The 12,417-nt window shown below is 42.1% G+C and overlaps 1 protein-coding gene across 1 annotated transcript; it reads left to right on the top strand.

Moving 5' to 3' along the window:
* The first annotated feature begins 240 nt into the window (after nucleotides 1-240).
* Nucleotides 241-12,169, top strand: LOC123179743 (disease resistance protein RPM1). The gene is made up of 3 exons (XM_044591615.1): nucleotides 241-509; nucleotides 1,136-1,222; nucleotides 9,108-12,169. The coding sequence occupies exon 3, from the start codon at nucleotides 9,114-9,116 to the stop codon at nucleotides 11,922-11,924; it is 2,811 nt and encodes a 936-aa protein (XP_044447550.1). The 5' UTR covers nucleotides 241-509; nucleotides 1,136-1,222; nucleotides 9,108-9,113; the 3' UTR covers nucleotides 11,925-12,169.
* The last annotated feature ends 248 nt before the right edge of the window (nucleotides 12,170-12,417 follow it).

Raw genomic sequence — 12,417 nt, 5'->3', positions numbered from 1 at the left:
AGCAGTATACACTTTTTTTTTTGGTACCATTGGTGGTATCAAATGTAATGACTTATTTTTACAATGAACAAACAGTCCAGATATCCGAATGTAAAGTTGGCGCTATTACACACCTTTCTTGAGGCCTGTAAACGGGAAGAGTGGGAGTATGATTAAATGCTATGCGTACATATATAGTTATACGGAGGTAATCTATATGGATATGTACACAAAGTCTTCCCTCATTCATCTAAGAAAAGTCTCCTCCTCAGTATTTCACACTTGTGGCAGATCTAGATCCAGTCTGGGTTGTGCAGATCTAGATCCAGTAGTAGCTTCTAACAAGGAGTAATACTAGTACATATTAAAATTGAAGAGCCAAGTGCACATCAATCAGTGCAGAGATGGGAGATAATTCAGTACTGCGCTCATGTACAGACATATGAATAAGTCCCAGACGCATCGGCCAACTGTCTGTCCTCCTCCTCCCTCACAGAGAGAGACGCTCGCATGCACTCCGTCGCTAACAGGTTGGTATTTCTTCTTGGTGCTCCTCCGATACTATGTTAGTTCCAATATATCTATTTAACACTGCTGATCATCTACGAAAACTTCCAATATCGATGTAGAGTGGTACCTAGATTTTCTTGCGGATTCGTAGTTTTAGCTCTACACATCGGAGTTTATATATCCAGCTATAGAGGCTCGCTCGATCGGTACTTTCATCTTTTATACACATCATCGGGGTTTGATCTAGCCAAACCAGAAACCGCTACCTTCATTATCTCTTCCCTTGTCTATATCTTTGTTGACTCTCGATCGAACGTCATTCTCTTAATCGATCCCAACTGTAATGGTTTCGTCCGGGGGAGGCTATGGCGGCAGCGATTTCGTCCGGCCTGGTCACCGAACGCAACGGCAGCTATTTGCTCTGGCGGCCACAATCCGTCGATCTTAGTTACATATATAACTTGTTTTTCGTTGAGGTTACTTAATTAAAGTCTTGTTTCCGTCAATCACTCCGTCGGGTCATCTTACACTATGGTCGTAAGCTTTCAAAATACTACCAAAGGCTGCAATTTAGTTACATATATACCCAAGTTTTAGTCTAGATAATACAACTGAAAGCATCTTTTTTACATATATTTCTATACAGGATTTGATCCCAGACATCGATCTTACTACAAGTTGTAGTCTGTGGTTTGTGCGACGCATACATGGTTCCAGATTAAGTCTTCAATAGGTATACCCTTACTTTCTTGTTGACTGCTCTCAAGTTAAGTTGTATACTCTATCTTCCAGGTAAATTAATGAATTTGTTTCAGACTAGTAAGTAGACGTCCGGCATTAATTCCTCCCTCAAAAAACAGATTTTCGGCATTGTTTTTTTTTGTACTCCCAGTGGGTTCTTTCCCCACAAGAATTCACATATTTATTGCCCTTCAAGAGATGATTAGGATAGTGTTCCTTAAACATTGTCATACGAATGTTGTGGAGTACGTTATTAACATCATAGCATACACCTAAATGCCCAACAGATCATATAAAACTGCAACACATGCAAGTTAGAACGTCCGAAAAAACAGGATCGAACTTGTGTTGTCTTCAAGAGGCAGCTCGGGCGGGCACCCCAGTCACCACTGTTGCTATACCTGGACGCGAGCCGAGCCGAGCCGTGCTCGGGCCGAACCAGACATTAGCAGCACGAGCCGAACCAGCCTGAGCTAACTGCTCAGGCGAGCCTCATTCCCAGGCTCGACCCGAGCTTTGTGCGCTCGGTCCAACTCGGCAGCTCGTGTGCATGCACTGTGCACTGCACATCATCTTGTTGATATATTTTCGCACAAGCTCGGTCAAACTTTAAGATAGTTTGACCCTTCAACAAAGTTGGAAGTACACTTTTTAAAGGACAGAGGGAGTATGTGCTAACTAGCAACTTTTTTCACCAAGACATAGAAAAATAGCAGCAAATGACTTGATTTGGCTTACTGAAATTTCAACATCATCAACACTGAAATTTTTATAGCAAGTACACCAAAAAAACTGTACCACAAATTCACTGAAATTTGGACAGCATCAACACTGAAAGTTTGAAACTTTGACAGCAAATACACCCAAGTTTGGACAGCAGGCACACTGACATTTGGACATCAAAAGCAGCCAATTTTGGACAACACTCCATCACTTAAATTTAGACAGTATCAACACTGACACTTTGACAGCAAATACACCAAAAAATTATACAACAAGTGCACAGAAATTTGGACATCAGGTGGACAACCCTCAAGCACTTGAGATAAACATAAACCATTCACGAGTTTAGCAAAATAAGATGACATATGTCACACCCATAGTTCAAAGTTCAATGAGGACACAAACTTAAAGCACCCATAGTCCAAGGTTGAGAAGTTGACATATGTCACATCTAAAGTTCAATGACAACATAAGCAATACGAGAACTCCATCATTCAAGGGTGACCACCAACATAGATCCATTGCTTGATTTACTTCCGTGTGCAAATTTGACAATTTCATCTTGATGGTCTTATCCCTACAATGTATCCTTCAAGTAACAATAGCTATTGTAAATAAGAAAAGCCTACAAGTAACAGTAGTTGTAGTAAACTAAAAAAATCCTACAAGTAACATACTTACTAGTAGTTGCAATCTGCCACAAATTCTAGATATAAGTGTTTTTAGAGATTCTAATATGGATTACATACAGAGCAAAATGAGTGAATCTGCATTCTAAAATATGTCTATATACATCTGTATGTAATTCGTATCAAAATCTCTTAAAGACTTATATTAAGAAACCGAATACCGTTGTAAAATTTTACATACTAGTGAGGCCCCACTAAAAATCCGGCGGATCCAATTGAAACTCCCGGAAATATTCACGATACGGAAATTTGGCAGACATTCCAATGTACTCGCCGGCCGGCGAACTAGCCGTGGTCGCCGCGCCTGCCCCTATGCGGAAACCAGGGCCTGCTCGACGCGCTTGTACTCGCCGCTGAGATGCAGGGGGAGTTTTTGGCAAAAAGACCTCATCTAACAGTGTTTATAGAGAACTGTTACACCACGTCAGCAAATGGTGGACTCCATGTGTCATAATCGTCATCAAATGGGCCAATCTGTCAACTAGTGCTTTTTGCAAAAGATTAGGCCGAGAATCAATGATTTCTGGCAAAAAATAGTAAACTGATGTTTTTATGCAAACCTAGGTGCCAACACTACTAGAATCTGATATTTCCCCCAGTTCTAAAAGTTTGCCTAGTGCATTTTATAGGGGCACCCAGCAAAGAATTCTTTCCCAAGTTTTTTTCTTGCACCGGGCAAAGACTTATTTGTCGAGTTTATTTATTTTTTTGCACTGGGCAAAGAAATATTTGCCTAGTTCTTTTCTTTTTGCACTCGTCAAACAAATCTTTGCCGAGTTCTTTTTCTTTTAGCACTCGGCAAACATTTTTTATTTTTTATTTTCATGTCCTTTCTCTTTGCCAGTGTATTGTTATTGCACATGACAAACAATTAACTTTTCCATTTTCTTCTCCCTTTTGTTGTTTCTTATCGTTTGTACATTATTTGTTTTCCTTTTCTGTTTCATGCTCGTTTAGTTTCTACACAATTTATTTTGTACTCCCACCCCTCAACTTTCCATTTATATTCATGAAGTGATTTTTGTAGGCACTCGACATTTTAGTGAATATAATAAAATTTTGGCGATGCGACCGTGCTTCAGCCGGTGGCATTGAATTTGTTCTACACTCAATGTATGCCATTGCATGGCGCATGTAAAAATTTGGCATCTTTCGGAGTCGGTTTGCTATATTTAAACAATGACGTGTGTTTCTAGACATTTATCGCCATTACATAAAAATTTGAACTACCATTGAATGAAAAAGTCGGCAAAATTGTATTGAAAAATCATATATGTATTCCCGAGTCCATATTTAGGACCTATAAAAGCAAATGAAAGTAATTCGAATCATGAGGGCGCCAAGACTCTACCCCAAACATGGAGTGTTTAGGTTTTTAAATTTCAAAAAATGCAAACGAACTCCGAAAAGCATGAAACTTTGCATGATTTCATCATACAATCCATGTAGTGCATGTTAAAAAATTGAGAAGGTTTCGTAAAAGTTATGACATACATTGCTTAGAAATTGAATAACCTCCAAGGAAGACACATGGTTTCGATAGTGAACGCATCTAGTTTGAAGGTGAAACGACCAACGCTTCATCCGTTGGCATTGAAGTTTTTTCTACACTCAATACAAACCATTATATGAGCTATGTAAAAATTTGGCATCTTTCGGAGTCCGTTTTCTATATCTAAACCGTTAAATGATTTGTAGATATTTAGCGGATATAATTCAAATTTGAACTGTAAGTGCTTGAAATGGTTATCAAAATTATATTGAAAAATCATATTTGTGTTCTCGAGACTACGTTAGGCCTCATGCAAGAAAATGAAAGTATTTCCAAACATGAGGGTGCTAAGATTCACTGAAAAACGTGGAGTTCTATCACTTTTTATTCCAAAAACTGCAAACAAACTCTGAAAAACATGAAATTTAGCACGGTGTCATCATATAATCCCTGTAGTGCATGGTAAAAACTTGAGAAAGTTTCAGAAAAGTTATGATGCACAACCTTTGGAAACAGGACTATCTCACACGAAGAAACGTGGTTTCGAGAGGGAACGGGTTTGTTTCTAGGCCGATGTGGCCGATGCTTCATCCATTGGCACTATATTTTTTTCTGCACTCAAGATACACCACTAGAAGATCCATGTGAAAATTTCTCATTTTTCAAAGTTTGTTTGCATTATTTAAGCCACTAAGTGCATTTCTAGAAATTTAACGAATATTATTCAAATTTGAACTAAAAATGCTTGAAAAAGGTTGAAAAAATTGGGTTAAAAATCATACTTCCTCTATTTTTGTATACAAGGCCACTATGAAAAACACATTTTACATCTATACAAGGCCACCAACAGTAATCGAGGCAAATATTAATGATGTTTCCTCGTACTATTAACCCATGGCTTAATTACTAGCATGCATGTAGTGGATGATAATGACAAACTCACCTGCTTCCTCTCTCACGGCCACTCAATTTCCTCTAATGTACATGCACCCTATTAATTAACCCCGTAAACGAGAAAACAAATTGGCTTGTAAAGCACACATTAATTTTTATCTTGATACGTGTAATTTGAGTTTGTGACCTTCTATATGAAAATGGAGGGAGTATTTGTATTCTTGAGTCTATATTTAAGCTTTATACAAGAACAGGAAAGTAATATAAAACATGAGAATGCCGAAACTCGACCCCGAACAATGAGTTTTCCAATTTTCTAATTCCAGAAAATTCAAGCAAACTCCAGAAAATCTGAAACTTGGCAAGAAGGATGGAAGACTTTTTTTTGAAACTATGATGATTTTTATGACAAATTCGGAAACTATACACCCTAATGCAGAAAAATCAAAAGTATCACCCTGTCGGCCTCCTGTTGGCCGAAGAGGGACTTTTCGACCTACCATTGGCCGAAGAGGGACTTTTCGGCCAACCGCTGGCCAAAAAAGACTTTTCGGCCAACACCGGCTCTACTGTTTTAGAAAATTCATATCAATTAGGATTTTTAGTATTTTAATTTGATTCTTTTCGCATTAGATTATAAATTTTATGAAGTTTCTGTAGATATCAAGTTTGACTAGATTTGAAAGTCTGAATTTGAATTTTTATGAATTTGCTCAAATCACTAGATTGCCTACAATTTGAGCTAGGTGTATTCTTTTTAGATGGTTCTTTTTTCTACTGGTTCTTTGTGACTTTGTTTATCAGTAGTAATTAATTGGTGAATTTTAGGATTATTTAAAATTAGGTTTTCACGAAAACAGTTCTGTTTTAGTGTTTTATAGGTTTTGTGCTATTTCTTTTAATTTTAATTGCTTTAAATTGTTTTATTTATTTTTTGACATATTCTTTTAGTTTCTGTTAAGTTATTAGCTACTGATAACTAAACAGAAACAAAAAGAATATGTCAAAAAAACCTAAAGAAAACAATTTAAAGCAATTAAAATTAAAAGAAATGGCATAAAACCTATAAAACACTAAAACAGAACTGTTTTCATAAAAACCTAATTTTAAATAATTATAAAATTTGCCAATTAATTACTACTGATAAACAAAGTCACAAAGAACCAGTAGCAAAAAGAATCATCTGAAAAAATACTCCTAGCTCAAATTATAGGCAATCTAGTGATTTGAGCAAATTCATGAAAATTCAAATTCAAACTTTCAAATCTAGTCAAACTTGATATCTACAGAAACTTCATAAAATTTCTAATCTAATGCAAAAAGAATCAAATTAAAATACTAAAAATCCTAATTGATATGAATTTTCTAAAACAGTAGAGCAGGTGTTGGCCAAAGAGGCCGAAAAGTCCTTTTTGGCCAATTGTTGGCCGAAAAAGTCTCTCTTCAGCCAACATGAGGCCGACAGGGTGATAGTTTTGATTTTTCTGCATTAGGGTGTATAGTTTCCGAATTTGCTATACAAATCATCATAGTTTCAAAAAAAATCAGGAAGTAAGCTAACCAGTGTTGTTGACAAAAAATCAGAGCTTTCTAATGATTTTTGGTCTGTTCTTTACTATGTTTTAATAAGCAAAGAAAACACACAATTTCCTTAATGCATACTTTCTTCCTATTGGTCAAGCACTTGTGCACAGGATCGATGACATGGTAGGTGCAGCACCACACACAACTCTGCAGCCCCATGCCCAACCTTCCTCTATCTTTCCTTAGGCCAACTCCACCGCGCGACTCCAAACGGACGTCCGCTTTGCCCTGATTCTGTCCGTTTGGGTAGGGCGATGGGGTCGTGTCCGGACAGTTTCTGGGATGCGGTTTCCGTGCGCCCAACGCGCGGACGCATTCCAGCCGCATCCTGTCCGCGTGCATTTTTCTTTGCGAGTCCTTAATTTTTCTTCTTCATTCATTTTTGGTACATGGGAATACATCACCAAATTTTGACTAGAAAAGCAAGACCAAAAAAAATAAGAACCACAAGAATACATTTTAGAAGATATACAACTTCCATAACTCCTCCCTTGAGTTGGGTTAGTGCCTTCTCGATGCACTCATTGTTGATCTGCGGAGGAGTCTCGATCTTGCGTGCTTCTTTCTTCTTCGAGTCTAAAGAAGTAGAGGTTGCTTCCTCGCATCTACTCTCATGTCTAGCCTCTATTCTACCAACATATGCACTAGTCTCATCTCTAGCATCTATTCTAGCTAAAAGTGCACGAAACATCTATTAAATTGCGCTCTATCAATATATCGATGTACTCTTCTTCCCAATACCAAAACTTGCATCCGTGCTACACAATAAAATTTTAAGTTAGCACAACTAGTCAAATCCGAGAGCACAATCAAAGCTAACAATAGCACATACCCCATCGTTTAAGCACTTGATGAACACCCATCCGGAATGTTCCGGCGTTGTAGACGCGCGGCGCACGACCTTCTTTGGGCAGTCGTCGTACTTAATGAGCGGCAACGGTGTGCCGACGAGCTTTTGGGCTAGCACCGAGCCCGGCCGACCGCCATTCGTGTATCTGCCAGCGGACCACCGACGGTGTAGATCCGAGCGGCTAGAGGAGGAGCCACTGCCTGCATGCGGCCTTGCCAGGGCCTTTCGGCCCGGTGCCCGGCCTGTCCATGGCGCGGCGTGGCCTCCCATAGCCGGGCGAGCTCAAGACCGACCGGATCCGCCCCAAATCCGGCCGGCGGGTGCGCAAATGAGGTGGCCGTGGTTGGGTAGCTCGGGGGCGCAGAGGGGAAGGGGTTGGGCGAGCACGCGTCCGAGCTGCAATGGCAGTGGCGACGGCGAGGGGAAGAGTGGAGAAGAGTTGAGCGGGTGCGGCCGGAGGGAGGGAGGGGACGGATAGAAAAAGACGTCCCTGTGCCACCGACGGGCGGGCCAGGGAGGACACGCGTAGACGGCCCGCGCATTCGCGTGCTGTCCGTTTCACCCCAAAAGCGGCGCAAACTTGGGCCGGGATGGGTCGAAAGCGGAAAGAAAACGGACAAAAGTCCGTTTGCGCCCGCGCGCTGGGCCGTCTGGTTCGTCCGTTTTACCTCAAACGGACGCACGCGGACAGGATGGAGTGGCGCGGTGAAGTTGGGCTTATCTTCTCACAAGCCAAACTAGCCGATTCCAATAGTGCAATGTGGTGGTTTTATGTAGTTCACGCGCTCCAGCTGCACTAGTAGGTCCTTGACTCGTGCGTGAGAGTCAAGGAGGGGAGGCCGACCTTGGAGATGTGGATCAGTAGGAGCTCACGTGGTGGAGGCAAGGGATAAGCCATGGGGATTGTACAACCCTGTTTTTTTCTTTCACTTTTATATAACACGAAGTCGAAATAAATAATAATCATAGCGCTTGGAATGAGAACTCCGATTTGGGCAAACGAGTAGTGTTTTTCGATCGACGAGCCCGAAGCATCTGTGCCGTCGTATTTTTGATTCAATGAATGAATACATTGAAAGATGGATTAAGGAAGTCCAAGAGCATGATTTATCGGAGCTTGATTCGTGGAAATCTAGGGTGTTACAAAAAGTATGGGAAGATTAGGTTTTTGTGGATAGATTGGGCTGGGCCAAACCTGTTTATGTGTTGGGATGGAGTGGGTCGTACACACAAATTAAAAGAAAGGGAAATTTCCACACAGTTGGCTATGGAAAGTCTATTTCCATTGGAGTTCTGTCAGAAAACAGTCTTCTGTTTCCACGATAATTTTCTATTTCCACTTCCTTTATCTAAAATTCCCTTTCCCCATTTGCAACGGTAAGCCCTAATAAATTATTAGTGATTAATATAGTTGTTGTTTCATCCGCTCCATTCTTGGTGTGTTTGAGAGCTGTAATAGCGCAATCCTGCATGTTGTGGCGGAAGATAATTAATCACAGTGAATTAACAAATTGGCTAAACATTTGAAGTATTAAGCAACAACATACGAGTGTTTTAACATCCTTTATAAACGTAACATATACCACATCTTTTCCAAGGAGTGTTGATGTTTTATGTAACTTGGTCATTGTCGGTGGTTTTTCAGGAGCAAATGGCGGAGGCTATACTCCATGCTTTGTCAAAGATTGGGTCAGTCGGTTTGAATAATGAAGTATCAGCTGTCAGAAAGAAGTTGTCGAAGAAAGTTGCTAGCCTATATGAATTGCCAGTCAAGATCGAAGAATTTGGGGTACAGCTAAAGGCGATGAATAATGTAATGCGTGATTTTGGCACAACACATCTCACCAATAATGTCATCAAGGGTTGGATTGCAGACGTCCGGAAGCTGGCCTACCATGTTGAGGATGTAATTGACAGGTACTCGTATGAGGCTCTCAAGCTCAAGGAAGATGGCTTCCTACGCTGGTACGACATCAGAAGTTCACGCCACATAACGGTTTTCAGTATAATTCTTGAAGATGTCATACAGATAGAGGAGGAGATCAGATGCGTCATAGAAACGCGAAAATTAATTCTTGAAGATGTCATACAGATAGAGGAGGAGATCAGATGCGTCATAGAAATGCGAAATTACGGGAGTATAACAGTCCAGTCCAGTGAAAATGAGGATGCAGACATTGGTAGGAAGAAGCCTGAAGGTTCCTTTCCAGAGCTTGTTAGTGATGAGGATCTTGTGGGAATTGATGAAAACAGGAGTAAGTTGACTGAATGGCTGACCACCAATGAGGAAGAAACCACGCTGATAACAGTTTCTGGAATGGGAGGCTTGGGAAAAACTTCCCTTGTGAAAACTGTGTATGATCGGGAGAAAGACAATTTTCCTGATGCTCATGCTTGGATTGTGGTGTCAGAAATATATAATGTAGTTGATTTGCTAGCGAAACTGCTCACCAAGATACAACGGCAGTCACCGCCGAGTGTTGACGTGGCCTTGGGCCATCACGCTGATGTCTATGAGTTAACAGAGGCAATACAGAAGACATTGCAAGACAGGAAATGCTTGATCGTGCTTGATGATGTGTGGGAAAGAGAAGCATATACTCGGATGTGCAATGCATTTCAGGGTCTCCAAGGAAGCCGTGTTATGATCACAACACGGAGGGAAGATGTTGCTGCTCTAGCTCCTCGGGGACGTCGCCTGCTACTCCAGCCCTTGGGTAGCGTCGAGTCATTCAAACTCTTTTGTTCAATAGCTTTCCACAACAACAGCCCTGCCTGCAAGTGCCCTCCGGAGCTTGAGAAGGTGGCAGCTGCTGTAGTCCGGGGATGTCATGGCCTGCCATTGGCCATTGTATATTCTGGCCGCGTATTGTCCGCGAAGGAACAAACAGAGCACACCTGGAATCAGATATACAACCATCTCTGGAGCGAGCTGCAGGGAAATGACCATGTCCAAGCCATACTTAACCGGAGCTACAATGACTTGCCGGGTTATCTCAGGAACTGTTTCCTTTACTGCACCTTGCTCCCTCAAGGCCAACCAATGCCACGGGAGAGCCTTGTGCGGCTATGGATCGCTGAAGGATTCACGAGAAAGAGAGAAGATTGTACTGCAGAGGAAGTGGCGGAGGAGTGTCTCATGGAACTCATCGACCGGAATATGCTGCAAGTTGTGGAGCGGGATGAGCACTTTAGGGTTAGTACCTGTAAGATGCATGACATTGTGCGAGACCTGGCTCTCGCTGTTGCGAAAGAGCAGAGGTTTGGCTCCGCAAATGACCAGGGCGAATTGATGCTCCTGGACACAGATCAAGTTCGTTGGTTCTCGACATGCGGTTGGAGTGACAGCAATAACACAGCTCCAGGAGGAGTCAAATTTACACGACTCCGCACGTTGGTGTCGATTGGGTCTTGTAGCAACATGCTTTCCTCAGTTTTCTCTGAATCCATCTATCTTACTGTTCTCGAGCTTGAAGACTCTCCAATCAACCAAGTACCAGCATCCATCGGGAATCTGTTCCATCTCCGCTACATTGGCTTAAGGCGCACCCAGGTTAGGTCTCTTCCAGACACTATTGATAAACTCTCAAACCTAGAGACACTGGACCTCAAGCACACAAGAATAGAAAAGCTACCGTCAGGAATTGTCAAGGCCGAGAAGCTACGTCACCTTTTTGCTGACAGGTACGCTGATGAGAAGCAGACGGAGTTCCGATACTCGGTCGGAGTGGAAGCGCCTAAGATGATTTCCAGGTTTCAACAGCTGCAAACCCTCGAGACCGTCCATGCCAGCAAAGACGTAGCGCTACAGCTGAAGCACATGCACGGGTTGCAGACTGTTTGTATTGATAGCATCGATGCATCTAGTTGTGACGACCTTTTCCGTGCCCTCTCCTGTATGCCCCAACTTTCAAGCTTACTCTTGTCAGCAAGTGATGAGGAGGAGGCACTTTCTTTCAAAGCATTCGAGCCAACTTCGACCAGTCTCCGCACGCTAATCGTCAGAGGTGGCTGGTTCATGGCGGGACTCAGTTGCCCAATATTTCAGGAGCTTGGGAGGTATCTCAAGTACCTGGCTCTAAGCTGGTGCGATCTTGAGGAAAAAGACCCTCTGCCGGTGCTGGCATGTCACGTACCGGCGCTCACTTATCTCAGCCTTAACAGGGTGAGCAGTGAAGGCATATTGGTTCTTTCTGCTGGGTGCTTTCCGCTGCTCAAGACGCTCGTCTTAAAGCGCATGCCTGATGTGAAGCAGTTGGTGATTGAAGAGGGTGCCATGCCGTTGGTTGATGGGATCTACATCACGACACTCTTGGGGATGAATGCTGTCCCTGATGGCATTGATACCCTTGGATCCTTGACCAAGTTGTGGATGCTGGATCTGCACAGGGAGTTCAAGGCTGACTGGACTCAGAAGCAGATGGATGACAAGATGAAGCATGTTTCAGACCTCCGCGTTTAGCCTACCTCCTTTCCTTCCATCGGTAATACTCAATTAAGAAGCCACACTAACGTCGATCTTATAGTACGTTGTAAGTGTGCATGTTTTTAATTGTCAGCAGCTTTGATTTGTTTGCAACTGCATGCATTGTTGGAATTTATTCTTCTTTCCAACCAGCGCTAGCTAGACCTCTCTTCTGTAATAAGTCCTTAAACACGGGCATGGCATTTGATCCATCACGAACTTAAATTGAGTTTGTTTCATTATATGAGCTTATTATCACTGCTTGGTTTTTGCTTCATGTCACGGTCGACCGGCCATCAAATCATTTATGTTTTCAGTATGTCAGAAAACCCAAATGAGTGCTGTGCTACCTACCTTTTCAGTAAAGTCACTCCTTGGAAAATGCTCACCCTTATGACGACTGACGCCGCATTCTGCAAACGAACGAGGATAAACTTGCTGTCAATTTCAGCCATGAGCTGGGCGAATCGCGGTGGCTCTACATGCTGCT

The sequence above is a fragment of the Triticum aestivum genome, chromosome 1D, assembly GCF_018294505.1.
Source record: "Triticum aestivum cultivar Chinese Spring chromosome 1D, IWGSC CS RefSeq v2.1, whole genome shotgun sequence".
Lineage (NCBI taxonomy): Eukaryota > Viridiplantae > Streptophyta > Magnoliopsida > Poales > Poaceae > Triticum > Triticum aestivum.
Note: the sequence above shows the minus strand (reverse complement) of the source record. Positions and strands in the feature narration are given on the sequence as shown.

Coding starts and splice junctions, on each gene's coding strand:
- LOC123179743 (XM_044591615.1), top strand. CDS start 9,114: ATGGCGGAGGCTATACTCCATGCTTTGTCAAAGATTGGGTCAGTCGGT.